The 27,000-nt window shown below is 41.8% G+C and overlaps 1 protein-coding gene across 4 annotated transcripts in view; it reads left to right on the forward strand.

Annotated features, from left to right (window-relative positions):
- The window catches only part of CAMKMT (calmodulin-lysine N-methyltransferase), a 240,867-nt gene extending 214,517 nt beyond the window's left edge, over positions 1–26,350 (forward strand). For 2 of the 4 annotated variants that reach the window (XM_036435200.2, XM_036435196.2), the window contains 4 exons: positions 4,070–4,144; positions 10,565–10,628; positions 19,013–19,144; positions 25,865–26,350. In XM_036435200.2, the coding sequence (XP_036291093.1) occupies positions 4,070–4,144; positions 10,565–10,628; positions 19,013–19,144; positions 25,865–25,966 (373 nt within the window). In that variant the 3' untranslated portion in view covers positions 25,967–26,350. The remainder of the gene's footprint in view (positions 1–4,069; positions 4,145–10,564; positions 10,629–19,012; positions 19,145–25,864) is intronic. The other 2 variants (XM_036435198.2, XM_036435197.2) reach the window with 2 other exon arrangements.
- The last annotated feature ends 650 nt before the right edge of the window (positions 26,351–27,000 follow it).

The raw sequence follows: 27,000 nt of genomic DNA on the forward strand, positions 1-27,000 counted from the left end.
ATTGTTCTTTGATAAACCATTAGTCTTAGTAAACTATGGAACTTATTATAACTTTTAAGACTTTTTTTATAACTCAAATTATACCTTTATGCAGGTCCCCAGGATTGACTACTGGCCCCATTGCCCTACTCCCTTTTAAGATTTATATCTTTTCGGGGGCTCATTTTCCATTAAAGATTAAATGGGGGGGGGTGAAAAGTGATTTTTAAATGGAAACCCCAACCCAGTGGGATGCAGTTGGTGGTTTTCCAGGCCTCTCAGTCTTCTCACTTTCCTCACTCTCTTCCCTCAACCTGGCTTCCACGGCTCCCCCACGTACACCTTCTCCTTTGTCACCCAAGCCTCTTCATTCTCCTCCTAACACATTTGGTCCTTCCCACCTCTGGTCTCTGCCCATCTTATTCCCCTCCTCCTCACCCATCCGGGTCCTTCCTTCTAGGATGTTACCATTTTCTCCTGGCTAGTCTAGCCTGCCCTCTTCTTCTTCTTTCTTCTTTTCACTTCTATTGGCCTTAGAGTAGTCCCACAGTGCATTCTCTTACTGTTCAAAGCGTGTTGTCTTTGTTTTCACGTTCACTGGTGCATCCATATCTTGACAAGTATTTCGATCCCTTTTGCCAAGTACTGTTCCAAGTGCTGTAGATTGAATGATGAACAGGACTGAGAACGCCCATGTCTTCTTAGAATTAACATTCATATAAGCGAGGCAGATAATGTTTTTGAAGGCAAGGATTCTGCTTAATATGTTTTTGTATTCTCTGAAGCAATTTGTATACTTTATTCCTGTTATAGGGAAGGTTTTAAGACTTGTATTAGGAGCACCTTTTGAAAGCTATGAATCCACAAGACTTAGGGAACCAAAACAGTTTTTAGGGGAGGAAAGGAAAGCGCTGGCAATGCAGACACCAGTTTATATATCCGATCGCTGACTTCCATTTCAGGGTAGGGTTCTTCTCTGGCAGAGACACGCAGTGTCTGTAGACAACCAGACATTGTAAGTAGGCATTTATCTATCCTTTGTCAGGTTGAAGAGGAAGGTTAGTAGAAGGTAACTGAGATAAGGAAGCTGAGGGCTCTCTTAAAGAAATGTTCTGATAAAATGCACCTATTAGTGAGTTTGCTAGAATTATGGTAACGCAATCTTGAGCACTGCTGAGAATTCTAGAGATGTCAGATATGGAAAAATGAAATTACCAAGTGTACTTTCTATGACTAACATAACATTTTTTTATTTGCTTGACACGTTTGTAGAAGGACTGATGCCCCAGCTTCTTTGCACCAAAGAAAACAACTCCCACAGGAATGTTATCCATTTTCAGATATTTTGAAAGCATTCTTTTTTTTTTTATTAAAATGAGGCAGATTTTAAAATATGAGACACTATTTTTAGGGGCCCTCTAAACTGCAGCATATTTAAAATTCAGACCTTTTCTTCTAGAATAACATTGTATTAACTCTTTGGACACTATGATCTCTATTCTTTGACCAGGTCAAATTCTCACTACCTAAAATGGGCTAAGTTCTATTTTGATAGCAAGGTATTCAGGTTAGACTACTGCATTCTCTGTGAAAATGTCTTCCAGTTTTAAGGAAAAAAAAACCAAAAAAAAAAACCACCTTCCTAGATAGATGTTTATATCACAGAAGTTATATATCAAATAAAAATGTCTTCATTTTCAAAGGATTTTGTCACTTTTCACTGGATGAGGGGCAGTCTTAAACAAAATTTTTAAGAGTATGACCACATCATAATCTATTGTTAAAAATCATTTTTACTTTAATAATAGACATTTGTTTCATCACTTTGCTATAACAAATAATGCTGCAGTGAAACACACCTGCACATAAACTGTTCATTTGCAAGTATGTATGCAGAGCCAATTTTTAGAAGTGGACTTTGTCTATTCACATCAAATTATGGAAATTCTGAAACTTTATAATGTATTTTTACATCTGTTAAAGACTAGTCCCTTGCATTATTCTTTCTTGCTAGACTATTATAAAATTATGTTGGTATTTAGAGTATGCAGTATAGGCATTTTCATTGAAATATATGATTGACTACAACTTAATATCTTTATGACTTTGCATCTTCTTTTCCAAGAACAGGGTGATTTCTTCCTGGTTAAGCTGTTGTTGTTTTTTAGGAGTTTCACTAGCATTTAAAATCTCCTCTCCTAACTTGTGAAGTTCAGTTGGTTGGAGTGTCATCCCGTACACACTTGTGGCTTGAATAGGTGGCTAAACTACACACTGCATTCAGAGAACAACTTATTATGGAGCCTCTATTTCTTGAGTGCTCTCTGTGTGCCAGCACTATGCTAGGTACACTCATACAGAATTCATTGATAGGACGTACTTATTGAACAGCTATTAGGTGTCAGGGACTGTTCTAGGCAATGAAGATACATCCTAGTACAAAACAGGTTTTTAAAAAAAAATATTTGGGGTGGCGCCGTTGTTTAGTTGGTTAAAGCGCCTGTCTGGTAAAAAAAAAATATTTGCCCCTATGGTGCTTATGTTCTACCTGAGAAAGAGAAAAAACAAAATTAATAATTCAGGTATATAGCACATTAAAGGGTAATAATCACTATAGAAAAATACAGAGTGGGTTAAGGGTTTCAGGAGTACTGAAATAGAAATTAATGATTGCAGTTTTTAAGCAGAATGGAAGTCTTACTTGAGAAGGTAACACATTTGAGCCAAGACTTGAAGGAAGTGAGGGAACGAGCCATGGGTTGCATGGAAGAAGAGCATTTACACAAGGGAACAGCTTATTTAAAGACCCTAAAGCAGAAGCATGCCTGGTATATTCAAATGATCATAGAGAGACCTCTGTTGCTAGAGCAAAGACCAAGGGAAGAGTCATAGGAAATGAGGTCAGCATGGGAACTGGATTGAATAGGGTCTTATGGGTCATTGTCAAGACTGGCTTTTACTATGAGTGGAGAGGAGCCATTAGAAGATAGTAAGAAGACAAGGTTTGTGATTTGAAATATGATTTGCAAGGGTAATTCTGGCTGCTGTCTTGAGCAGAAATTGTGGGGTGATAGGTGGAAGCAGGGAAATCTATTAAGAGACTGAATTAAATCAGATGAGAGATGATAATAATTCTTTCTAGGGTGAAGCAGTAGAAGGAGAGAAGGTGGATTTTGACATATTTCAAGGGTAGAATGAACAACATTTCCAGGCACATTCAACAGGGATACAACAGAAAAAAGGAGTTGGGGATATAGTCATAGTCAAGGGTTTTGGCTTTAGCAGCTGGAAAGATGGGATTAACAGATGAGAAAGACTGTGCTTGAAATGAATTTGGAGGGAGGACAGGGAGAGATGAGGAGGAATTTAATATTGAGCATATGAAGTTTGAGATATCTGCTAGTTTTCCAAGTGGAATTATTAAAATAGGAAGTTGGATATATGAACTTGCAGATCAGGGGACAGTCCCATGCTGATAGGGCCAGTAAAATGAAGACTGATAACTACCCAAATTTAGCCATGTTGAGGGTGTTGGGGAGGCTGTTAGGATGGGTGATTTTTTAACTGCACCTGAAAACTGAGAGCTATTGAGTGAAAGTCTTTTCCTCCATCTTGCCTGATTGCTAATTTCATTAGTAAGAAATGCCGCTGACATGCCAAGCACAATATATGCTATTTCACATCCTTTATTTTTACAAATTTGTATTTTGGTCAGATGGGGAATACTTTGATTTTAATATGTGAATCTAGACTCATTTTAATGACTATGGTAAAGATAAGATACTTTTTCCTAATTTGTCTCCAAAACATATAAAACCTTGCAAAAGCTTAACTATTGTATTTAAATAGAGAATTCTGCCTCTTCTAGAATTGATGACTAAATAAAATACAGAACAGACCGTTATGTTCTAGTTTTTTTTTATTATACTTTTTGAAATAGTTTGCCTTTTAAATAATTTCAAGTGCCACAAAAAAAATAATGTTAATAGCTCAAAATCAAAAGTAAAAAAAAAAAAAAAAAAAAAAAACAACAGCAGCAAAAAAAAAACAACCCTAAGTATAATTTTTTTAAAATCTTTTTCTCCTCAAGCGTTTTACGATGGGATAATGAGACAGATGTCTCTCAACTGGAAGGACATTTTGACATGGTTATGTGTGCTGACTGGTAAGTACATAAAAATCATAAAACTCCTGTTAGGAAAAAAATAGCTTTGCTGGAGTAATTGGGCTGTGCTGCTTTGCTGTCAGCTAAGCAAAGTCAACAAATGAAGCACAAAGCCACCTTAACCTCAACAAATTAATATTCATCTCCCTGTGACAGTTATAAGGTAGTCTCCTATCACACAGTAACTTCTACCACATTATTTCCCAAAGATTGATTTTGAGAAGCATTTCCATTTTCTGGAATTGCCTCTGTTTCATGCTTGACGTATCAGTAAATGGACGACTTAGGCAAATTGCAAATAATTATGGCTCGGAGAGGAATAGTCTGGAGAAAAAGGAGTTTATCAACACAAGCAGCTCAATTAGCTTACTTCTTAGGAGAGATCTGACTATTGATATAAGGGAATATATGTATGTGTGCACACACATATATATGCTTCAGTAAATAAACATATATATGGAATATCTTTAGGGGAAATAGCTTTTCTTCAAATGTATGTTTGCTATCTAATATTTTTCAATGTATTCAATTATGATATTTAGTTATACATAAAATAAGAATTATAAAATTATAATCTAATTGTTATGCAAATAATAATATTAAAATCTCTGTCAGGTGCCTGCTTTTTGAAAATAATTTACATATTTTCTCTTCACTTTTAGCCCAGTCTACTTATTGTTAATGACAGTCTGATCCCAAGTTACAGGATAAATATGTATCAAACCTTAATAATGATTTCAACTAATCTTATGCATTTTCTTCATGCGTGTTGAATAATAATTGTTTCAGCATATGGGGAATGTTAACAATTCACAATCATTTTCCCTGTTAAGAATAAGATCTTATTTGTGTGTTTATCTTGATGTTTTTATGACACTTAAGTTCAGATTCTAAAGATCTATTATATTGATAAACTCAATCATAAGACCCAGAGCCCAGAGAAGACTCCCTCTCAGAGAGTTGGATGAATAGGATGACATTTTCAGGAAGTTTTCATTATTAGTATTAGTATTAGTATTAGTATTAGTATTACTTGATACAATTTTTAATGGGTAACTTTTTTACCCAGATTAATGAAATTAGATTTTCTTTCTTTTTTCTTCTGGTAAGTACTTCTCAATAAAAAATTAATATTTTGTTTTATTTTTAGCTTGGGATTTTCTAGCTTTCCGTGCCATTTTAGTCCCTTTGAACCCAATTTCAGAATACCTGTTCCAAAGAAGGAAGAAACAGATTTCTGGTTCATCACTGATAGTGTGTCTCAATATTACATCCCTCATCTAATCAAAAATAAGGAAATAAAATCTCACCATGTGATGTGAGCATGTAATTTAGTAAATGCCTTTCCTCACCAAATACGAGAAAGATCCTCCAGGTTTCATTGCACAGATGAAGATAATGCTGGCAGGATTAGATCAGATTAAGCAGGAAAGTCAGATCAGAGAGCAGCGGCAAGAGGGACGGAGGGCAGCATCTTCTGGGAGGCTTAGACGGGGTCGCACATGGATGGGCTCTGATTATGTGGGGAAAGTCAGGTCTGGCCAAGAGATTTAGGTTACGTCTGTCCTTTGCACAAATATCAAAACAGCCCGTTCTTGTCAGACCTTGTGTTGTGGACACTCACACCATGTCATCCTATTTGTACCAGAGAGACAAGCAGAGGAAGTATAAGCTCTTTTATGATTAATGTTTTCAGGTTAAAAATAGCCACACAGCATATTTGAAAAATAGTCTTTTTTTCCTAGCCCACAGGGTCACATACCACTGGTACCCATATTGCATATTCACTGAACGCTTTCATTGCAAATATATAACACAACACAGTAGACACACCGCACATACACATCTAGTGGCTCTATGAGAAATTAGGAATTCAAATGAACTAAATAGACCCAATTTTCAGTTTATAAATGGCTTTTCTATGCATAAATTCAGGTTTGTTTGTTTGTTTTTCTTTCTGGTGTTCTAAGTGCCAGAATGTCAGCCTGTTTATAATTTCCCATTAGGAAATGTGAAACATTAAGTTACGGTCACTGCGATGCTGATATTATTTCCAAAAGAAATGCTTTGGTAATGGTCTCTCTTCATAGATAGTCACAGGGATAGGTAAACGGCTTAGAAAGTACAGTGTGGTCTTTGTAATATGCATGTTGTGCCTAGAGCAGTGAGGCCCGGGGCTCCATGAGCTCTTTACATCCTGTAGGCTTGGCATTTCCCTATCAGCGTTTCTGCCTGGCTGCTGCTTCTAGGGGCAGGCAGGCAGACCAGGCAGCTTTTTTTTTTTTTTTTTTTAGAATGTGACAGAGGACGAAAAGAAAGCTCCCTTTAGACACCACCACCAAGATGAAACCTGCAATGCCTAGTGCCAAAAATAGATACCACACATAAATAGATCACTTAAGTCTCACCCCATCCTTTAGTCATTGTCAGCCAAGGAGATCTGGATTAGGCCCCAGGAATATGAAGCAAGAGTCAGAGTTCGAATATTAGGTACATGGATTAAATTCTTAGTGAAGCGTTTCCAGCAAGGATGGCATTGTCTGATTCCCTGAATAGCTAACCAGTGGTACTGCTTGATCCCATTTACATGAAAACAAGCTCTATTCACAGACCTATTCCCAATCCACATTGTGGCTCAAGTAAAAATGCACATGATTACAACAGGCGGTGATATGTTTATGTTCCTGAATCATTCATATATTCATATATTTACATTCAAACATTCACAGACCTGTGGGTACCGGGGGAAATAACTTATTTCCCGGGAGACACAGTCTCTTGGCTCACATCTAAATTATTAGCTCACCTAGATTATAAAATAAAAAGGAAAGCTGTGAAAGCTAGTCATTATTTTACCGTTCAGCATTTTTGACAATGAAATATAGTTTCATGGTTCAACAGTTCCTAAATAACTTATAAAATGTCAACTTTGAAATAAACAGAAAGGAAAGATCGAGGGACAGCCACACCTGCAAAAGGGAAGCTGTGGACAAAAAAAACATCCAAATGTTTGAATATTTAACCACAGGTGTAAAAAACAAAACAAAACAAAAAAAACCCCTGCCTATTACGTTCCTTGGTTGACTTGTTTAATGTTGAATTTAATATGAGTTCCCTTTGCATTGGAATGCAGTCCAGCCCAGTCCTTGCTGAGTTTAGAAAAGCGAGTGATTGTTACTATTAAAGTCTGCCTTTCCAGACTCCTGTTCAACCCCAATAATCTAAGAGCCTGGAAGTCAGATTTTTTTTTTTTAATCCAATGAACGCTCTCATTCAGCGTTTGATGGCTTTCCAGTTTATTGTAGCTGAAAGAAAAATGATTCTGCACTCCTGGACTCTCTAAGAGCTTGGAGAGAGTCTGACATGCCAGCCGGAGCCAGCCGCGTGGAGCGAGGTGTGTGGGAGTCAGCTCCACCTGTGCATGCCTGCAGCCAGACATGGGAAAGAAACGGGGAAGGCACATCACCTCCTTTGCTCTCAGCATTTTCACTGTGGACACTGGATTGTTTCTATTTTCTCTTCCTTTTTACTTTAAAAAAAAAAAAAAATATATATATATATATATATATATATATATATATATATATATATATATATATGTTTTATTGATTTTTTTCAGAGAGGAAGAGAGAGGGATAGAGAGTTAGAAACATCGATGAGAGAGAATCATCGATCAGCTGCCTCTCCCACACCCCCTACCGGGGACACGCCCACAACCATGGTACATGCCCTTGACCGGAATAGAACCTGGGACCTTTCAGTCCGCAGGTCGATGCTCTATCCACTGAGCCAAACCGGTTTAGCTCTTCCTTTTCACTTTTAATGATTTTTTTTTAAAGTTTGGTTTTTGTGAAAACATTTTTTTCAAAATAGGCTCTAGGATTTCTTTGTTTTTTTTCAGATGCTGTGATCATGGATATTTCTAAATCACACCTTAAAGATTTTTACTCCTGAAAAGATCTTTAACCCAAACGTAGTGAGCCCTTTCCCCTCACACCGGAAGACACAGTCCCCAGCAGATACACAAAGTGCCAAGGATCTTACAGCGCAAGGGGCAGAGCAAGTGGGATCAGCATAGGGCACGCGTGCTAGCTTCCGCAACAGTCCGCTGATAACCACTGGCAGAGGCCGTTCACCGCTGAAAGTTCACCCGAGACAGTGAATGTAACAGCACATTTCACCTTGAAAATTACCAGAGGGCTTCCTTTTGTGAACAGTGACAGGGAAATGCCTCTTTTCCTCTGCACTAATTAATTTCCCTGTGAGAGGAGATGGACATGCTCTGTGCACTGCTCCAAACAGGCTGATTCTGAGGGAGGGGATGAAAATGGCCCGGCACCTTTCCTTTCTCATAAAATATGTGGTTCAGGTCAATGGAACAAAGCAAGTTTGATTCCACGAGTGACTTCTGTAGAGATGCGTGTGTGTGTGTGTGTGTGTGTGTGTGTGTGTGTGTGTGTGTCTTAATGGCCAACCGAGGCTAGCTGTCGATGCCCTTTGATCAGTAACCGAAGGGGAGAGTTGAAATGGTATCTCCATTCCCATCACTGACCTGCTCAGCCTTTTTAAATAGATCCACTTAAGCTACTGCTGTTCTCTGAGCCCATTAGGACCATTTAAGGGGCGAATTTTCCAGAGATTATATATCACTCCTACTAAAGCACATTGAAATTGCTCATAGGACTATCCTGCAAAGGGTTATAAAGTCTGCAGCAGGGCTAAGGAGGCAGGTGAGCTTGCTTGGAATAAAGACCACTTAGGAAACTACAGGAATTACTTTTGGGGAATTTGATTTGGATGGAGTAGGCGACATTACCTTTCGGATAAGTGTACTTGGAATGTGTCCTATGTGTTAAGCTGCATTTTTCAGCAAGTGGGGATGCTAATTAATATCTCTGCCACCATTGCCAACATTAAGTAGACATAGTGCTTTATAAGGTTATGTTTTATACTCAGCTTTTAAGATGCTGTTTTTTATTCCAACAATCTTACCAGCTCTTAGGATGCACAGGTGTACACTGAGCATGGTCTTTTGCTTAGTGCTGCGTACCCCAACCAGCCAGGTTTTCTATGGGCCTGAGTACCTGACAGAGATATCCTCCCACACTGATAGTCTTCTTAAAAAACAAAACCAAAATGCTTAGTTATTAAAACCTAAGGTATCAGTACCTCACTAAAGAATAAGGTATACAGTCCTGAAGAGAAAGAGTTTAAGACACTTAGATATAACTTGATTTCTTCCTTGTCAACCCTTAATGGTTATTAGTCACTGATGAACAAGACTTAAAGGCAGATTTTATAACAAGAAATATTTGCCAACTAATATGTATTCTTAATTTGGTTCCACCACAGCCACATAGGTGGGCCTTTATTGATAAAGACACAGAGACCTCATGGGAAGTGACTTGTCAAGGTGGCATAGCAGAGAGGTCAGAGCCAAAGCTCTATTAAACAGTGAACTGCCCTCCACCCTTGCCTGCAGTGTGGCTCCTGCTGACGGCCGATACCCTCAGCTCCAAGAAGGATGAGGCAGAACCCTGGAGTGGGCAGTACTTACTCATGCTTTGTGAGGAGCAGGGAGGTGAAATTGGAGGGGCCTACTCCAAACGATAGCATCGGGGATGGGAGAGGGTGGGCTTAGGCTCCTCTTGGGGTGGCTGATGCACAGCTGCCCAGTGTCCCAGCCTGCAAGTCCCAGATAAGCAAACTCTGTCCCGAGCTTCCAAGATGAGGCCTGGTAAAGACAGGGTCAGACTGACCCAACCAAAGGGATGACAGAGCTACAACAAATCCCCCAAAGACCAGAAGATAAAAAAAGGAAGATGACAGTGAACTGGAAAAAAAAAATCAACATGGAGATCAAAGGGGAGAAATCCTAAGTTACCATGGTCTCTGTGACATGTTCCCTAAACCTTATCTTTGTTTCCGGAACCATTTAGTCCTGGGTCCCTGGTTGAATCTAACCTCAGCGCTGTTCCTAGTCACTAAAAGCCATCAGCACCTGAGATGCTCTGGCGGTGTATTTTTGGAGGGTGGTCCATAGCACCCTTGGTGTGCTGAGGGCCCGGGTCTACAGAGACTGAGCTCCGATGGCGGGAAGTGCTGGGAGAGCTTCATCTCGGCCAGATGATTCCTCCAAACAGAAGCTTAGAAATCGTCCCGTTAACAATAACCGGTGGTCCAGAGTATGTGAATCCGGGCCCACTGCATGCTGATGATCTGCCTTCGCTTCGATTGCAATACCACTGACCACAGTATCTTTTCTTCTCCCCCGGCAAGACATCTGAATAGAAAAATGCAACTTCTCTCTTTTTTTAGCGTTGAGTAAACACGTGTCATTAGCCCTGTACTTATCTCCATTAGTATCATTAGACTTGGAAACCCAGTTTAATCTGGATTCTGCTCTCTTCTCAATGGCAGCCTGTTTCTGGACCAGTACAGAGCCAGCCTCGTCGATGCGATAAAGAGATTGCTCCAGCCCGGGGTAAGTAGTTCCTGTTTTCTCCCGAACACTGGTTCAGAATAATTAGTCTGCGCTCAAAGATGGAGAGAGTAATGGAATGGCAGGATTAATGTCATGTGATACTTTAATACTTATTATGTCCAACTTCAATTGGGTCTTCTGATCTATCAGATTCTTTCCTAATCATAACCAGGAAAACTTCTTACCCTTGGCCTTCAGATAAGGAACACAGTGGGTAGTAAAATAAATGAAACTGCTTCAAAGATAGTGTGAGATTATTTTTATCAAAGAATTTCTTGAGTCTTTTCCTTTGATAGCAATATCTTCCTATGAAAGTGGAAGTATGATATTGAAAGTTTTCTGTTGACGTCTGTCATTTTAAATCCCGTTCAATGGTAACCTTTGCTGTTGGGTATTTCTTTATTGCAAAGGCATTCTTTTTTTCTATTTCTGTTTATATTAAAGAAAAAGGACTTCAGATGAATCTGTATATTAAAAGTTCTTTGCTTTAAAAGGAAGCCATTATTTACATATTATAAACATTAGGTCACAATGAAGCCACGCGTGGCATACAAATTGTGCACATTTTTACATTTATATATCCATTTATGCCTGTGAGTAAATTACAGAGTTTGTATCCACTCTTATTTTGTTGGGCTGTTATACTAAGCTAGGAGGTCTCGCAGCCTAAACAGAGAGTTAATATACGTCTATTTAAAGTAAGAAAACGAGTTTAAATCTCATGCATTAAAAAAAATATTTAAGTATGTGAGGCTCTCACTGTACCATCGAGTTTAAAATATCATAACAATGTTAATGCAGTCAGTCTAAGGCAGGAACTCCGATTTATTTGAGAAAGGACTGCAGTGTGTGTGTGTGTGTGTGTGTGTGTGTGTGTGTGAAGTATTTTCTAGTTTTGTTTCTAAAGTCTTTTTAAAAGAGGGTTTGCGCCAGTCTTCTGACCTCAGTGAGGCTTACAGATGAATACCTTTCAATATTCCTTTTATATCTGTTTTCACATGGAAGGTTCCCAGAGCAATTTGATAATCATCCTTTGCCTCACACTGTTGCTTTTTATTCTGTTATCTCTGTACAGCTCAGAAACTTTAAATAGACCTCTCAGAGGAGTAGCCACAGCTTGGTAAGTGGTAATCAATTAAAGGAAATTGGCTCCTCAGTTCCCTCTGTGAGGTTGTGGGTAGTAAGTCTTGAGGCGAGGAAGGGGCGCGCCCACACTGGTGATGGCGGCTGCCCTGGTTGGGTGAACAGCCTGAGTTAAGGGTAGAAAAGGGAATTTGGGGCCTCTCCATTCCCCCTCTGAGCCTTAGATGAGCCTTGTGAGCACTTGCAAGATCAGAATTTCCAGAAGCACTGAGTCTCTTGGATGCAAAGGCCTCCATGGAAATGTATCCTAGGTAAGATGACCAGGTGTCCCGCTTTTGGCGGGACAGTCCCGATTTTTAACAATTTGCCCCGCGGCGTTTTAAAAAAGTCCCGATAATCTTTCAAAAAATCGGGACTTTTTAAAAACGCTGCGGGACGCAGGACAAATTGTTAAAAATTGGGATTGTCCTGCCAAAAGCGGGATGTCTGGTCACCTTAATCATAGGCCACATATATAAATGTGATACTTACAAGGACTCCTGGATCTGACCCTACACAAATAGGACCCCGCTCCTCACCAGCCCCCTTCAAGCCTGTTGGTGGCAAATACTCCATTTTGCAGCAGATCGGAATGCTTTTCCCAGATCTTTTGTAAATCCTCCTCATGGTTCACAATAGAAAACTGCCCAACCTATGAATAGAACTAAGTGAAGATTGGACTGGCATCCTAGCAGCCCCCCTGTTCCCTCTATTAAACCTTGAACCACACTCCCCCTGGCCTGAAGTATGGCTCCACACAGCAGCCCCCCTTAGCGAAGACAGCAGCCCTTCTACTGATGCTGGTACTCACCCTCAGCTCCTAGAAGGAGGAGGCAGGGCCCTAGAGTAGACGTCCTCCTTACTATGTGAGGAGCAGGGACCCTGGGTCAGAGGAGCCTGCACCAAACAGCAGCATTAGAGATGGGAGGAGGGCCTGGCTTAGGCTCCTCGTTCACAAACAGCTCTAGATTAAGGGGTAAGAGGCCCACTGTAAGGGGGGAGTCTGAGTTGCGGATGGCACATGGGCATTCCAAAATTGCCCCCCAGGAAACTCATCCCTATTGTGGGGTCTGGGGAGGCACAACACTTGCACTCCCTAGGCCTCCACCCAGGTGCACCTGGAAGGGTCACACGGATTTGGCAGTGACCTGCAGCTCCATGTCCTGTGCCATTGGGCTAGAAGGTCCCCAGAGCTTGGAGGTAACCAGAGGAAAAGCTGAACTATTCCTCTTAGCTCTCAGCGCTGGCTGTCCTGCTTCCAGAGGACCACCTCCTGCTGAGTGTGTGAAGTCACAGTCCAAGACTAAGATAACAGCAAAGGTTTTATTTCCACTTAGAGCTGCTTTCAATGTTTTCTTGAGCCAAGACAACTCCTCTGTGGGGTTGTGGCCCAGAGATCTGAAGATGTCACAAGAGGTCCACAGAGAAACACCTTGGGGGCTACGCTGGTGGATCCTGAGTTCTTCATAATTCACATCCAACGGGAGATACAGGAAGTTCTCAGGGTGCCCAGCAAAAACTGTACTGGAGCCCAGTGCAGCAGATGACAGTGATGTGGGCAGGGAGACATGGCTCTAAAGGGTTTTAAAGGGCAATGCCATGATTTCCAGGTGTCTAGCTTCATTTCAGAGGTGGAAGAGTATGGAAGTACTTGGTTTCCAGTAGGTGTGTCTGAATGTGTGTGTGTGTGTGTGTGTGTGTGTGTGTGAGAGAGAGAGAGAGAGAGAGAGAGAGAGAGAGAGAGAGAGAGAGAGAGAGAGATAGTGACCTGGCTCCAAACAGTAGGGGCTTAGAGCCAAGAATATTGAATTCCATTTTAGATAGAATGGGTTAAAGGTACTTTCAGAACTCATCCGTGGAGAGATCTTGTAGAGACTTGAAAATATGGGTGAATGCTACAGTAATAGACTTGTGAGTTTGGAAGTATAAGTGATAGTTGATGCCTGGACTTCGGTTCAATGGCCTAGGAATAGGAATAACAAGTAGACAGAGCTTTGGGGACCACTGACAATTAAGGAGCAAGTGGGAGAAGAGAAGTTAGGGAAGGGGACTGAGAGAGATACAGGGGAAGAAGCAGGTGGAAGCAGGGAAAGGCAGCATCTCAGAAACCTGGTAAAGAAAAGGCTAGAAAATAAACATAAGCTTAGACATGTAATCAGTATTAAACATAACCTGGGAATGAAAGAGGAATAAAAGCCTTTCGTTGGCATAGCATATTCCTTTTAAAATAAATCCTAAGCACACTTATTTCCCCAGAAGTACCCTCCCTTTAGTATGTGAGTATAGATTAGTCTAGCAAAACAGCAACAACTGCACTCCCAATGCAAACAGGATCGCCTTGTTTAGTGGGACTGCTCCTCTCTCCTCTCAAGGGAAAAACGAATCCCTCAAATTTCTGCTCATCAGTCAAAATTTTACATTCAATTGAGTGTTCATTCTTAGTTTAAAATGATTTCGTGACTGTGAATGCTTAGAAACGTCTGCTTTGGTAAATTGAAAATAATTTTTCTAAAGAGATGGACTCATTTGAAATCTATTTTTTTTTTCTTTCTTGTTTTGATTTTTGCAGCCTAAATTGTAAGGCATATTTCTCTGATTGGACCCAACAAAGGGTTCAGCTCTACTGAGATGGGTGTGTGTGTCCTAAAACCAATTTCTGTGGGGTGGATGCAGACACTCAATAGGGCTCCGTGGATGCTTACTGAAGCATTCTGAATGGATGATGTACTGTTGTCCCTTCTAAGTACGAATCTACATCTCAAAAATGTATGTATTTCATTAGATGAAAAGGAAGTATTTTAAAACTCATAACTGAGTAATTAGAGATTAAAAGTCCTGCTTGCTCTTTCTCTTTCTCGAGGGTCCAGTATTGTGCCCTCTCATATCCCACCATAGTTGCTGACTCTACAAATGCTTCTTGGAGGAAATCTTTTCTAAAGAATAAGCAATAGAACATAGCCTTCAAATTCCCAAAGACTCGAATTTCTCAGATGATTCAACGTTGGCATTTGGTTTATTCTCTCAACAAATATTGGTTAAGTATCTACTATCTGCTAGGTCCTGTGAAAATGTGGTGAATAAACATTAGAAGATTCTGTTGGCATGGAGTGTGCATTCCAGCCAGAGGAGGCGGGCATAACAAACAAGGATATAATGTGTGTCAGAGGTGATGAGTGCCAAGAACAAAGGTAGAGCAGGGAGAGGGGGTCAATAATGATGGAGGGAGGGGGCTGCTGTTCTAGATTGGATGGTTAGAGAAGGACAGGTAAACTGAGGCCTAAAGAAGGAAAGAGATGTCTAGGCAGAGAGTGCAGCCATAGACTTCATTGCAGCCCCCCTAACAGCTCACCCCAACCAACAAAGGGTGCACTGTAGAGAGCATGTGCTTTGTAAATACAAGCATCAGCCCGACCAAGAACCCCAGAGCCCTGTAAACATTAAAGCCAAAACCGGTTTGGCTCAGTGGATAGAGCGTCGGCCTCCGGACTGAAAGGTCCCAGGTTCAATTCCGGTCAAGGGCATGTGCATTGGTTGCGGGCACATCCCCAGTGAGGGGTGTGCAAGAGGCAGGTGGTCGATGTTTCTCTCTCATCGATGTTTCTAGCCCTCTATCCCTCTCTCTCTTCCTCTCTATAAAAAAATCAATAAAATATATTTTAAAAACAAAACAAAAAACATTATGATAAACTAGAGGCCCGGTGCACAAAACTCATGCAGAGGGTGGGTGGGGGGAGGTGAGAGAGGTTGTCCCTCAGCCCAGCCTGCATCCTCTCCAATCTGGGACCCTTGAGGGATAGCCAACTGCCCATTTAAATGAGCGGTTGGTAAATGGGCAGTTGGACATCCCTCTCACAATCCAGGACTGCTAGCTCCAAACCGCTCACCTGCCTGCCTGCCTGCCTGATTGTCCTTAACTGCTTCTGCCTGCCAGCCTGATCACCCCCTAACCACTCCCCTGATAGCTTGATTGTTGCCTAACTGCTCCCTGGCTGGCCTGATTGCCCCCAACTGCCCTCCCCTGCTGGCCTGGTTGCCCCTAACTGTCCTCTCCTACAGGCCTAGTCACCCCCTAACTGCCCTCCTCTGCTGGCCTGGTTATCCCTAATTGCCCACAACTGCCCTCCCCTGCAGGCCATCTTCTGGTGGCCATTTTGTGTCCACATGGGGGCAGCCATCTTTGGTCACATAGGGGCAGCCATCTTGTATCTTGGAGTGATGGTCAATTTGCATATTACTCTTTTATTAGCTAGGATAGCTTAGATCAGTGATTTTTTAACCCTTGTGCCACAGAATTTTTAAAATATGCAAAATTTAAAATATGCAAAAACCCTGGCTGGTTTGGATAGAGTATCAGCCTGCAGACTGAAGGGTCCCAGGTTTGATTCTGGTCAGAGACATATGCCCAGGTTGTGGGATCAATCTCAGGTGTAAGGCGTGCAGGAGGCAACAAATCAATGATTCTATCTATCAGTGGCATTGGCCTCTTTTTCCCTTAGATTGTCAAATATTAAAAATGATAACAGCCAACAAAACAAAAGCCTTCTGGTGTGAATGCCCTCTTTTGAACCATAAATCTATAGGTCATATAATAGAGTTGTATTTTATTGGTCACAACACATAATAAAGTTGTGTCTGATTGGTTAATTCTTAGTGTCAGAAATTCTTTATACAAATACCAATACCTGATTTGAAAAAAACATTGAGCAAAAAGGGTAGATAAATACTATTATTATTATTTCTTTGTAAATCAATCAAAATCAGACCTATTTTTTTTTTTTTGTAAGATCGGCAAACATTAAATCTATTTTTTGGTGTGCCACAGAATTTTAATAATTAGTTTTTGTGTGCCAGGAGATGAAAAAGATCGAAAATCGCTGGCTTAGGTAATAGCTGTTAAAAATCAACTCTTCCATTGTAATTGTAAGACAATTTTTGCAAGTGAATTTAAAATAAAAATATAAACTTCCATTATTCAAAAATCCAGAATGGCAACCAGCTCTTAGAAATGACTAACATGACCTACTAGTATTTACTTCTTTAAAAAATAGAGACGTTTGCTCTCCTGCTGAGACCATGTATTATATCTACTTCCACATTCAAATGCATTTCTACTGCTAAGTTTGAAAACCACCTGAAAATAGCAATTAATATGAGAAAAGCTGACAGAACCTTAAGTGTATTGGCATGATTGGTGCTGCTATAATTATGTGCCTGAGTGTGTACATGTCTATGTAAACACAGTATGAAAACATACTTGCTGTCCGACACAGTGCATCGGGGTATTTCTAGCAGGTAAATGAGGGAAAGAGAATGACAAGGAGAGAGAATTGATGGAATTTTTATAGCACTATTCGGTGCTCTAGATGTTTCTAGTCTTACATGTGTTTAACCTTATTTTTCAAACTGTTTCCATATTCATCACCTCATCTGATTCTTACAACTTGGTGGGGGTGGGGGCAGGCTTTGCTGTTCCCACTTGCTGGATGAGAAAATTCAGGGGGTCAGCTAGGATGACTTGAGTTTCTCACCTGCCAAATGAGATTAGCCTAACATCTCCAAGGTCCTCAGGCTCAACAGCTCTGAGATTAGTTTTCTCATTTTCCTACAGTGACTCAGCTCTTTAATGGTGGAGACTCCCTTTACATCCAAAAACCCTTTCTGCCGAAACCGGTTTGCCTCAGTGGATAGAGTGTTGGCCTGCAGACTGAAAGGTCCCTTGATCGATTCCAGTCAAGGGCATGTTGCGGGCACATCCCCAGTGGGGGGTATGCAAGAGGCAGCTGATCAATGATTCTCTCTCATCGATGTTTCTAACTCTCTATCCTTCTCTCTTCCACTCTGTAAAAAATCAATAAAATATATATTTTAAAAAACCCTTTCTGCCACACAGTTCTTCCTTGTATTCTTCAACCCCTTCATTGCATGTTTAATCATTTGTGAAACGCAATATCTTCCCATACAGGGTTGTTGAGGGGATTAAGGGAGGTTGAAGCACTTAGCACAGTGGTTGCTATTTTTATTACTGCCATCACTAGTACTGATGAGGCGGCGATGCAGTGACCAGGAGAGAGACATGGCATTGGAGTCAGATAGGTTTCCATCCATTTACCAGTTGTGTCATCCTGGCCAATTAGTCAACCTTCGCCTCCTGTAAAATGGAGCTGATAATCCTTACGTTTTGGTGGTCTGAAGGTTTAAGGGAGACAATGACTAGAGAACCCCTCTCCTGGTGTCTGACATGTGCTGCATGCTCAGGAAATAGTTGGCAGGTGGGAATGATAAACCTTTCATAAGAAAGTAGGATATATTTATGATTCCCTCAAAACCTGAAGCAGCATTCATTGAAGAGAACTGTAACCTTGACGTTAACAGAAGCGTACAGCCATCTTGTAACCGAATCAAAAGAAAAGAAGATCCTGAAGCGTCGCCATTCTGTGCACATCAGAGAGGGGGAGGGAACATCCACAGGCACCCAGGGGCGAACATATGACCAGCAGGGAGTTGCATGTCCAGTGGGTTTCTGAAATCCCGTGTGTGTTGCATACAGGTCCTCCCTGGCTCCCCACTGCAACAGTCTCATAAAGTTGTGCATTTTATTTAGAAAAGCCTGTTTGTCCTCTTTATACCACTTTCTTTGAAAAGCAATCATTTGAGAACCGAGAGGAGCTGCTTTGCTGTAATGAAGGCCATTTTGAAGGATTCAGTGAAGTTGGAAACCAAGATCCTTGTAGCTGACAGCATGGTCCCAGAAAAGGCAGGACTGAAACGTGAAAACTCTCCACTGGGGATTGTGGTTCCTTGTCTCCGCGGAGGATTTCTTGGTACTGAGATTTCAGGGCACAATAAACTCACATTTACAAGCGTCTGTGGCCACATGCCCCGGAGCTGTGTTGTGGGTGTATTGGCAGCTGCCAGCGAGTCGCAAGGTGGGTGGCACTGCCCTGGACCAGTTCCTTGAGAATCTAGTGCTTTTGTGCAAACCGCTAAACCCCGAAGTGGTGCATGTTGTACAGAATACCAACGCGGAGTCACATTTTGTTTATGACATGTGCTATTTGAAAAGCCACTGGCCATCTGACTAGGATACATGTTGTTTTCTTATTTGATGCATATCTGTCTGTGGACTGGTGTGGCCGTCTCCAGAACAATTGAGTTTTCTACCTGAGATCAGTACGTTAAACGCTTTGACCAGTGTCTGCGATGTTTGGTTGCCTGCCAGTTTTAAAATGTGCACATTTCTTTCTTTCTTTTTAACATTCTAGGGGAAAGCAATGGTATTTGCCCCACGCCGAGGGACTACTTTAAACCAGTTTTGCAATCTAGCTGAAAAAGCTGGCTTCTCTATCCAGAGACATGAAAATTACGATGAACACATTTCAAACTTCCACTCCAAGGTTAGTTTTCTGCTTGTGCTAGATAACACTTTAATCCGCATTGCATTTTGAAGAGATCATGGTCTTTTTGGCAGGTAACCTAAATATTTGATTAAAGCACTTCTTAGGTGTGCTAGCTCTGAACGGCTCCGTGTATCTGATTATTTTGTGTGGTAAAGCCATCTTTTATCTTTGCATGTCTAGAAGGATTTTTACAGAAACCATTCTTGTTTACACCTTTCTCTGAAACAAAGTTATCTTTTCATTTATAATAGGCTAATTTATAGGATGCCTGGAGGTGGCATACGAAGGAATGATAAACAAGCGTTTATATTTTAATGAAAAAACTTCGGCCTTTAAGTAGGTTAAATGCTCAGCTGCACTGAAATAAATAGAAGGTGACTGTCTAATTGTATCATGTTGGACTGTAAATCTTTATCTCTGCTTGCTTTATGGCTGGGTCAGTTGGCAGTTTGAGACTGTTAAATCTCCTACAGAATTTCACAGTTGTGGGGTTAGATGTCAGAGCGAGGCGCTACAAGATTTAGGTCAAAAGCACTTATCTGAGAGTGATTTCTAAGCTTGCTTACATAAAGCAATGTTATCAGCCTTTTTATTATTTATGGGTATACAGCAATATAGGACACCGAGAGGCAAGTGTGCTGAAAACTTTAGGTCTCTCACGTTTGCTAATACATGTCACTGTCACTAGCATAACATGTATTACTTACGTAATTTTGTGCCTCCCTTCTCTAAACTAGTCTGACCTTGGCAAGAGACTTTGACTTGTCTCAATTTTGCAAGTCGTGACTGCAGAAAAATAAAGGCCTGACCTTAATGTTCTCCTGTAAAAAACACCAATAGCACTCTTCATTATCCAAGACTATGGTTTAATGCAGAAGTTACTGACTTTTGAAAAATTTATGTACAAGCTGGACCTGATCTTCCCAGCAAAGGAAAGGAAATCCCCCCTTCCCGGGAATGGGTTCGCCTCTGTGAGTCTCTAAGGCCTCCCTGTTGGAGTTGGGCCCTTTGCTTACGATCAGAAAAGGAAAGCAGAATGGCATGGTACTGGAATTTCACCTGTCCCTCCAGAACAACTTTCCCTCTTTCAACCCCTCCCCACAACAAAGACGGTGGCCCTGGAGGCTTTACCTGGCGGGAGAAGGGCCTTCCTCTACCCAAAGCAACCCATTCTGCCTTCTACCCAGCTTAGGCTAGAGATACAGGGATTGGATGATGGCTGCCTCAATGTCATTACCATTCACTTCCTCCCCCCCCCCCCCCCCCCCCCCCCCCGAAAAACAAATGCATTTAGATCCTCAGCCACAGATCGGGAGAGCAAAGCCTGGAGTTCCTCCACCAGCAGAGAAGTCAGCGTCGGACCTGATACCTTCCCTCCCCTCTACCCTCTTCGCCTCCCTGCAAGCCCTGGAACACGAGGTTTTTGAGCCCTGGGTGGCCACCTCTCCTTTGTCTGGAACGTTAGACTGTCAGCAGCTAGCGGACAGCAACGTCCTCTTTTTCCAGCTATGAACACTGTCCTGCAAAGCACCGTTCCCGGAATCCCTAGGCATGCCTCTGACCTTTACATTGGTATGTTTATGTCTGTACCCACAGTTAGTACGCTATCAATAATCATGGGCCAAGTGGTCCCACAAATGTAAAATTTCGTAAGTAGCTGGCCGTATTTTTTATCTCTTCATAATGGCTTAAACGTTACATTCCCCAACGTGAGGACACTGGGCTGAGAAGAGTCCCCCTCCCCTCTTTTGGTGCGGTGAGCGGTGAAAGTGGCATTTTGTTCTCAGGAAGCAGCAGCCTAAGGGGATATTCTGAGGAGCTGGGGCGTCCTAGGTAAATGCTACAGACATGGATGCCCATGGTGTTGATGTTTGATAATGAGCTCAATTGCCGCTGGATTGGTGGTTTGGCTTCTATCAAGAGCATGCCTCGTCCCTGGGTACCAGAGCTAGGATGCTGGGCTCCCCGCCTCAGCCGCGTTGTCCCCTGTGCTGACCCAACCCCAGCTCCAACGCGGAGGTCTCCTTGGCAAGGGGAGGGTGCCCGGACGGGATCTCTCCCAGAGGCCAGGCAGGGGGCAGTGGGGAGCGTCCCAGCTCCTCGCCCAGCCCGGGTGCCCTTCACCCAGGCGAGGGGCAGGCTCCGAAGCCAGCACCCCTGGGTCCCTGCCCGCCTCCCACCCGCCTGCCCGGGGCTCGGGGGGCGCGCAGGGGCCGGCGGCCGCCGGGAACCTCCGCCCCCGGCCGCAGCTTTTGTTTGCCGCGTGCTAACAGCCGGGGCTTAAAACTTTTCCATCTTGAGCGGCAATCAGCTTTCTTCCTTCCCATCTCCGGCCAAACCCCCACGGTCCCCGGGCCGAGCCGGCTCCCAAATGGAGGAGCGGCGTGTTCCTGCGGGCCGCGTGTTATCCTCTTAGCCCCACTGTGCCGGAATAGAGCGTAACCAGCTGGAGGACTGTAAGACGCCTGATAATGCCGCTCTTTTCCGCTGTCCCGTCTTAATCTTGTTACACAAATGGTTGTGAAGAGATTCATGAATTTTAATTTTGCCCTCTGCATTAGTGCCTCACGTCACTCATACACAGCTGCTTTCTATGCCGAGGTTTTTCACGCCCTCCTCTCTTACAACAGGGGGAGAGAGAAAAAAAATTAGTTACAATCTTGGCAGTCGTGCAAGGTACAAAAAAAAAAAAAAATTCTACAGATTTAGGCAACCACCCATGAAGCTGATTACCAGTCAGTGATCAGGAGGAACAGCTTTGCCTCTTAAACTTTTCACCTCTCATTGTTAACTGTGAAATTTTATTTCCGTTCAAAAGCAAGCCTGTAATCAAAACGGTGCCATTCTGCACTTTTCTGCCCGTGTTTTTTGCTTAAATGGTGCCCACGCCATGCAGCCAGCATGCTCAGGGACCAGGCAGCTAAAGGTGTGGTGTGCTGTGTGTTAAAAAAAAAAAAAAAAAAAAAAATACTGCCTTTCTGTTCGCCCAGGCAATGGAAAGAAAAATAAAACACCCATCTCCCCCTCTCCAACCTCTGGGTCTCCCCCAGGCTGGGAATGAAATGCATGGCCCAGTGTTTAAGGATGTGAAGATAGCAAATTGTTCAGCAAGGTAGAGAGACCTGGCTCTGAGATTGCGGCTGGCTTGAAATTAGTTGATCAAACTACTCTCACTCATGCAAATAGTCTTTGAAATATAATTTTACACGCCATAGGTATTTTTTTTTTGTTCCCTCTCAACTTTCACAAAACCATCCGTGAGTTTGTTTTCTGTGTTTCTGTACTCAGCTACGAAAACAGGCTCGGCTCGGCTGTGAAGTCAGTACATTGTGTGAAAAGCACGGCCATATTGCACTTCTGCTTTTCTATTCAACATGCCGCATCACAAGTGGCTGGTGCTTATGGTCGGTGTGGTGGGCTGTTGGTAATTGTGGACACTGTGAAGGGTAAACAGTCTGAACCCCTCTCCCGCTGCTGCTGTTCACGCCACGGCAAGGCTGAGCGTGTGGCATTCAATTAGGAAGTGAAGGATAATGTGACTAATAGCAGCTATATAACTTGTTTCCGTCTTCAAAGACCCTGTTTTAGCCTATGAAATTGAAAAATTGTTTTATCCATTATTTCCCTTTTGTTCATTTCTTCCCCCCCCCCCCCCAGGGGCTTTTGTATTTCTTAAGGTTATAATTATTCATCGGGCAAAGAAGTATAGCCTGGGAAAATGGAATTATTCTTAAACCACGGAACATTCCCCCATCGAAGCAAATAGTGCCCAACAGCTTTGTGTGTGTTCAAGTGCCCTCACCGGGTTCTGAAATGATCTGTGTAGGGTTGTCCGCTCTTCTCCACCTTGGGGAAGGGCTCATCTTTAAGATAGGGCAGGGCCCTTGGTCCCTCCCCCAGGGAAGCCTCGACTTTGGCCTCCAGAGGTCAGGGTAGAATCCAAGCTGAAAGTGATTTCTAAGCGATATTTACAGAAGATTTATTTATGCCACACATTACCTCAGGGACTTTATAAAGAGCTCATCTGAGTCTGTATATTAGCGCTTTGTGAGTGAGTAGGTCAGCTGACTCACGCTGAGTATTCAACTTTGCCTTATCCCCAGTCCCCGAGGAAGAATTTAGCTAGCTTGGCCCCCTCTTCCCTGTGAAATATTTCAGCGTGTTCCTTCTATCACCACGGCAACAGACACCAAAGGTATTTACAGTGGGTAGGTCCCTATTAGTGGGTGTGGGTTGGGAAGTTTGGGAACCCATTTCCTGTGTGTTGGTTGTGGTTGTTGTTGTTGTTGTTATTTTTTAATTAAAAAGTGATATTGAGGGATGTGTGTTTAAGAAGAACGCTGTCATTATTTCGGTGGCAACCGAAATCCACGAGGCTCTTTCTAAATAGATAACTCGTCTGTAAATAGAACTAACGCTGTGTAAGAAAACAGATGAAGTCACGTGAGTGATTGCACCACCATCAGATCTTAGGGAAATGGATTGAGAAGTAAAGACCAGGTAGAGAAGGAAGAGTGGGCTCCTTGCTCCTGTCCTGAATAGTGAGGGCGTGCCACAGTTTGGGAATAGGATGTAGAAGGAATATGCGCTTTGAAAAGATTCAAGTTAGGCCCCAGATTTACTAGTCCAGGGAAGTGTCATGTTGGAGGCATTCATTTAGCTTCAAGGAGGAGGGGGAGGTTTGTCTGATTTGAAATAATAAAGGAATTGGTTCCATGGATAATGAAAAAAAAGGTATTTATTTCTGATTCTTATAAATTAAAAAATGAATTAAAATTTGGCTCAAAAATATTGATTTTTTTTATCTTTATAAATAGCTTTATATTATTTGCTAGAAAACATACTAGGTGTACCAGTTAATAACGCAGATTTTATAATAAAAGAAAACACAATAATTTCAAGAGAAACATCAAAAGTGCTTTATTCAACGCAATGTCCATTGCTAGCTGCACATTTCCCCCATTTTTCAGCTAATTTGTGGATACCGTCCCAATAGAACTTTCCTTGTTTTGAGGCAAACCATTCAAAGACCCAATTTTCCACTTCTTTGTACGTTTTGAAGAGCTGCTCAGAAAGTGCATGTGCCGTCGATCCGAACGAATGGTAATCTGAAGGAGCAAGTTCTGGTGAATACGGCGGGTGGGTTAATACTTCCCAGGCAAGATCTTTTAATGTGTCTTTAACTGGTTTTGAAGTGTGTGATGGTGCGTCATCATGAAGCAATATTACTTTGCCGTGTCTTCTGGAACATTTTGGTGGTTTTATGATCAAAGCGTGGTTCAAATTGATTATTTGTTGTTGGTAGCGATCAGTATTAACGGTTTCACCTGGTTTTAGAAGCTCATAAAACACCACACCTTCCTGATGCCACCAAATGCAGAGCATTGTCTTCTTTCTGAAGCCATTTGGCCTTGCAGTCCATGTTGATGGTTGACCTGCATCAACCCATTATTCTATGCATTTGAGATTCTCAGAATAAACCCACTTTTCATCGCCAGTCACAAGTTGATGCAAAAAAAGTCTTTCTTTCGTGCCTCTGAAGCAACATTGTACTGATGACTTCTCGTTTTTCCATTTGTCTTCCGTTTAGTTGATAGTGCACCCATTTTCCTCTCTTTAAAACCTTTCCCATTGCTTGTAAATGATCGAAAATTGTTTGCTGAGCAATGTTTAATCTTTCTGCAAGTTGTTTTTAAGTTTGACACGCATCTTCATCCAATAATGCTTGTAATTGTTGGCCTTCAAACTTTTCAGTTGTCCTTTGTCTCTCACATCAAAATCATCACTTTCAAAGCATTTAAACCAGCATTCTCAAGTATCTTGAGTTTCCATAAGTTTCCTGAAGTATATAACTTTCAGCAGCACTTTTTCTTCAAAATAAAGTAATGAATTAAAACTTCCCACAAATGCTCTTTCTTAGGCACGAAGTTTAACATTTTTAAGCATAAAAATATCTATGATGTTAACACCTTCAGAAAATTGGACATATGAAGTTTTGAAGCTTGTTGTCAATACAGCAAAATAGAATACATATCAAATTGCATATCTATCAACATATGTTGAAAAAAATCCTTATTGTTAACCACTATATTTAGTATAAATATGACTACCAGAATTATTCTAGCCAATGAGGAAAAGTGTACTTCACATTGTACATCTGCCCTGGGAAGGCCCTCGGAAGTCCACCTGAGTGCAATCAAAGCTTGAGGCTCTGATTGTTGGAATATGTTTTTCCCGCCAGAGAAAAGAATTGTTGAGTTACTTATCATTAATTTTAAAACCCTTAGGAAGGATCTGGAGAATCTTTGAAATGTCCTGGGCCCCATCAGCATTTCCCTGGTACCCAGGTGTTGCCATGGTTTCCAAACAGGGATCTGAGAGGCCTGCCCACTGGGATTCCTGGTTTCTGGCCGGGGACAGAGAGGGCCAAGAGCAGAAGCTTCTATATCAAATGGCTGGCCAGGTCTGCCGCCTTCACTGCAGTGCCTCAGAGTTCCTGAGCGTCACAGATGCAGGGTGACTATTTATGAAAAACACCCATCTTGATGCGTAGTGTTGACATGTCAATGCCACTGAGTTGCTTTCCGCCACCCCCCCACCCCCCCGGAACAGTATATTTAGGTAAGAAGTCTTCATTGTACTCAACATTTAAATCAACTGGTAAAAAATCCTAATCTGAGTCTCCTTACCTTTTTTTTTTATTTTTATTGTTTTCAGTTGAAAAAGGAAAACCAGGATATATATGAAGAAAACCTTCATTACCCACTTCTGCTTATTTTAACCAAAAATGGAGAGAAGACTAAGCTGCTCAAAAGATGAAGAAAAACATCAAGTACACAAGGAATATTTTCTAAAAACCAGAAGTCTGGAATGTGTGTAATATGCAGCAAGCCATTGGCTTCCTGTCCAGCCCCAAAGACGTGGTCAGCCCCACACCACCACCACCTTGGCGTCATTCCACGTATGATTATGAAGCCCACCTGTCCTCACCCACATTATTCCCCAGCCTCCCTGTGTCCTCTCTTTTTTTTCAGTCTGCTTATTGCTCTTCCTGCACTAAACCTTTGTTTGTCTTTAAATACCTATAAACAGCCTTTCTGCTATTTGAATTGGACTTGTAAGCACCCTAAATATTTTTGCCTCTAATTGAAACAGAATTTCCTTTGGTGTTTGTCACCCCTATTAAAAAAAAAAAAAAAAATACCTTGGTCTTTGTTCCATTTGGTGGCAGTTGTTTTTAATGTATAAAACCGCAAACATGATGATTCTATCTTGGTTAATAAAAAAAAAAAGCATATCTTTCTGATCTCCATCAAATTAATTTGTGTTAAAGCTGCCATCTCTTTTCCTGTCTCCCTTGCTCATCTTTTTTCCCTTTTAAACTGGACGGTTTTTCCCCTGTAGATGTATAAGAAATGACTCCATCAGCCTAAAGCCTTATAAACTGACCATTTGTCCTCTGGACACAATAGCGTGGCCAGCCCTCTGCTCCTCCTCTCCAATTATGTGTGATTAGTCTCAATGTGTTGTGTCAAGGAGGAGGAGTGTGCTGAGTGCTTATTATCTGTTTAGGTACAAGAAGAGCACATTTAGGCTCTGACTATGAATGAAAAGTGAGCCTTTATCAGGGCTCACATCTAACTGCTGCTGTTCACCAGACTTCTTTCAAAAATAGATCCTTCCCAGAGAAATTTGGAATAAATGGTTGATAAACTAAACCACAACCACGGGAGTTTTAAAAACCCAATCACGCCCGTTATCTTATTTAAAGTGAGTATATATTGTTAAATGCTATGATTCAAGGGTGTAGTAAACATTTAAAAGGTGCTACCTGGGATTAAGAGAGAATGCCT

Source organism: Pipistrellus kuhlii, unplaced genomic scaffold (genome assembly GCF_014108245.1).
Source record: "Pipistrellus kuhlii isolate mPipKuh1 unplaced genomic scaffold, mPipKuh1.p scaffold_m20_p_13, whole genome shotgun sequence".
Classification (NCBI taxonomy): Eukaryota; Metazoa; Chordata; class Mammalia; order Chiroptera; family Vespertilionidae; genus Pipistrellus; species Pipistrellus kuhlii.